At 36.7% G+C, this 942-nt stretch overlaps 1 protein-coding gene across 1 annotated transcript in view; it reads right to left on the bottom strand.

The window, feature by feature from the left end:
• Window positions 1-367: 367 nt before the first annotated feature.
• The window catches only part of LOC119594778 (methionine aminopeptidase 1D, mitochondrial-like), an 11963-nt gene continuing 11388 nt past the window's right edge, over window positions 368-942 (bottom strand). Inside the window, exon 6 of the mRNA XM_037943868.1 lies at window positions 368-848. Coding sequence (XP_037799796.1) covers window positions 658-848 — 191 coding nt within the window. The 3' untranslated portion in view covers window positions 368-657. The remainder of the gene's footprint in view (window positions 849-942) is intronic.

Raw genomic sequence — 942 nt, 5'->3', positions numbered from 1 at the left:
ATAGCACAGGTGAGCATACACTAAATAGAAAGGAAGGAATGGGAAAACATGTGTCACATACTCGCCCATTCTTTTGTGAAAATGTGATTTTTTCCAAATACTTGCAGAATATCTTCACATTTTATTTAACTTTACTCTCAGTTGTAGGCTCTCATCTAAATGCATACATGATATAGAAATAGTCTAAAATGAGAATATGGAAAACTTTATGGTTACTTTTGCGTTTGTGAATGAGTAGGGTTAATATATACAATCACTAAAACACTTCTTTATTTTTATGTACATCAGCACATGTATACTTCTTTTACTGAAAAAGAAAGATGCAGGAATATATTTTTTTGAGAAATAAAAACCTGATTTAAAGTTGTTTTTTTCATAAATAAATACAAAACACAAAATGCACCCCAATCAAATCCTCTTTTCAAAAGTCATTCTGTCCAAAACATTACAACCCACAAACTACTATTTTCCCCCTCATCCATCTCCCTACATTTTCTTGTGACCCTCTGCTATGGGAATTTTGTGGCCTTCTATAATGAATATATAGTGCTTGAAATGAGCTACTCTGCACTCATCCACCATAGCACTCCTTGCAACACATTTCACCCCAAAATCATATCATGCCTCTTCCTCACTCAACCCCCCTTCTTTGCTCATTCAAGCTGTGAGAATTTCATGGCCGCTTTCTGTGATGAGGACAGTGTGCTCAAACTGTGCTGCTCTACCATTGTCCACCATGACTGCTGTCCAACCGTCTTCAAGGATCAACACATCCTCTTGACCCTGAGCTACTATGGGCTCCACTGTGAAGGTCATTCCTTCTTCCATGGTGCCTGGGTAGTTGTTGTCTGGAAGGAAAGGGGTGGATAGAAGAGACAGTGATAAAACAGTGAATAAGAAATAATCAAAATGATAAGTAAAGAATTAATAACAAATCAAGAT

Source organism: Penaeus monodon, chromosome 34 (assembly GCF_015228065.2).
Source record: "Penaeus monodon isolate SGIC_2016 chromosome 34, NSTDA_Pmon_1, whole genome shotgun sequence".
In the NCBI taxonomy this organism is placed as follows: Eukaryota; Metazoa; Arthropoda; class Malacostraca; order Decapoda; family Penaeidae; genus Penaeus; species Penaeus monodon.
Note: the sequence above shows the minus strand (reverse complement) of the source record. Positions and strands in the feature narration are given on the sequence as shown.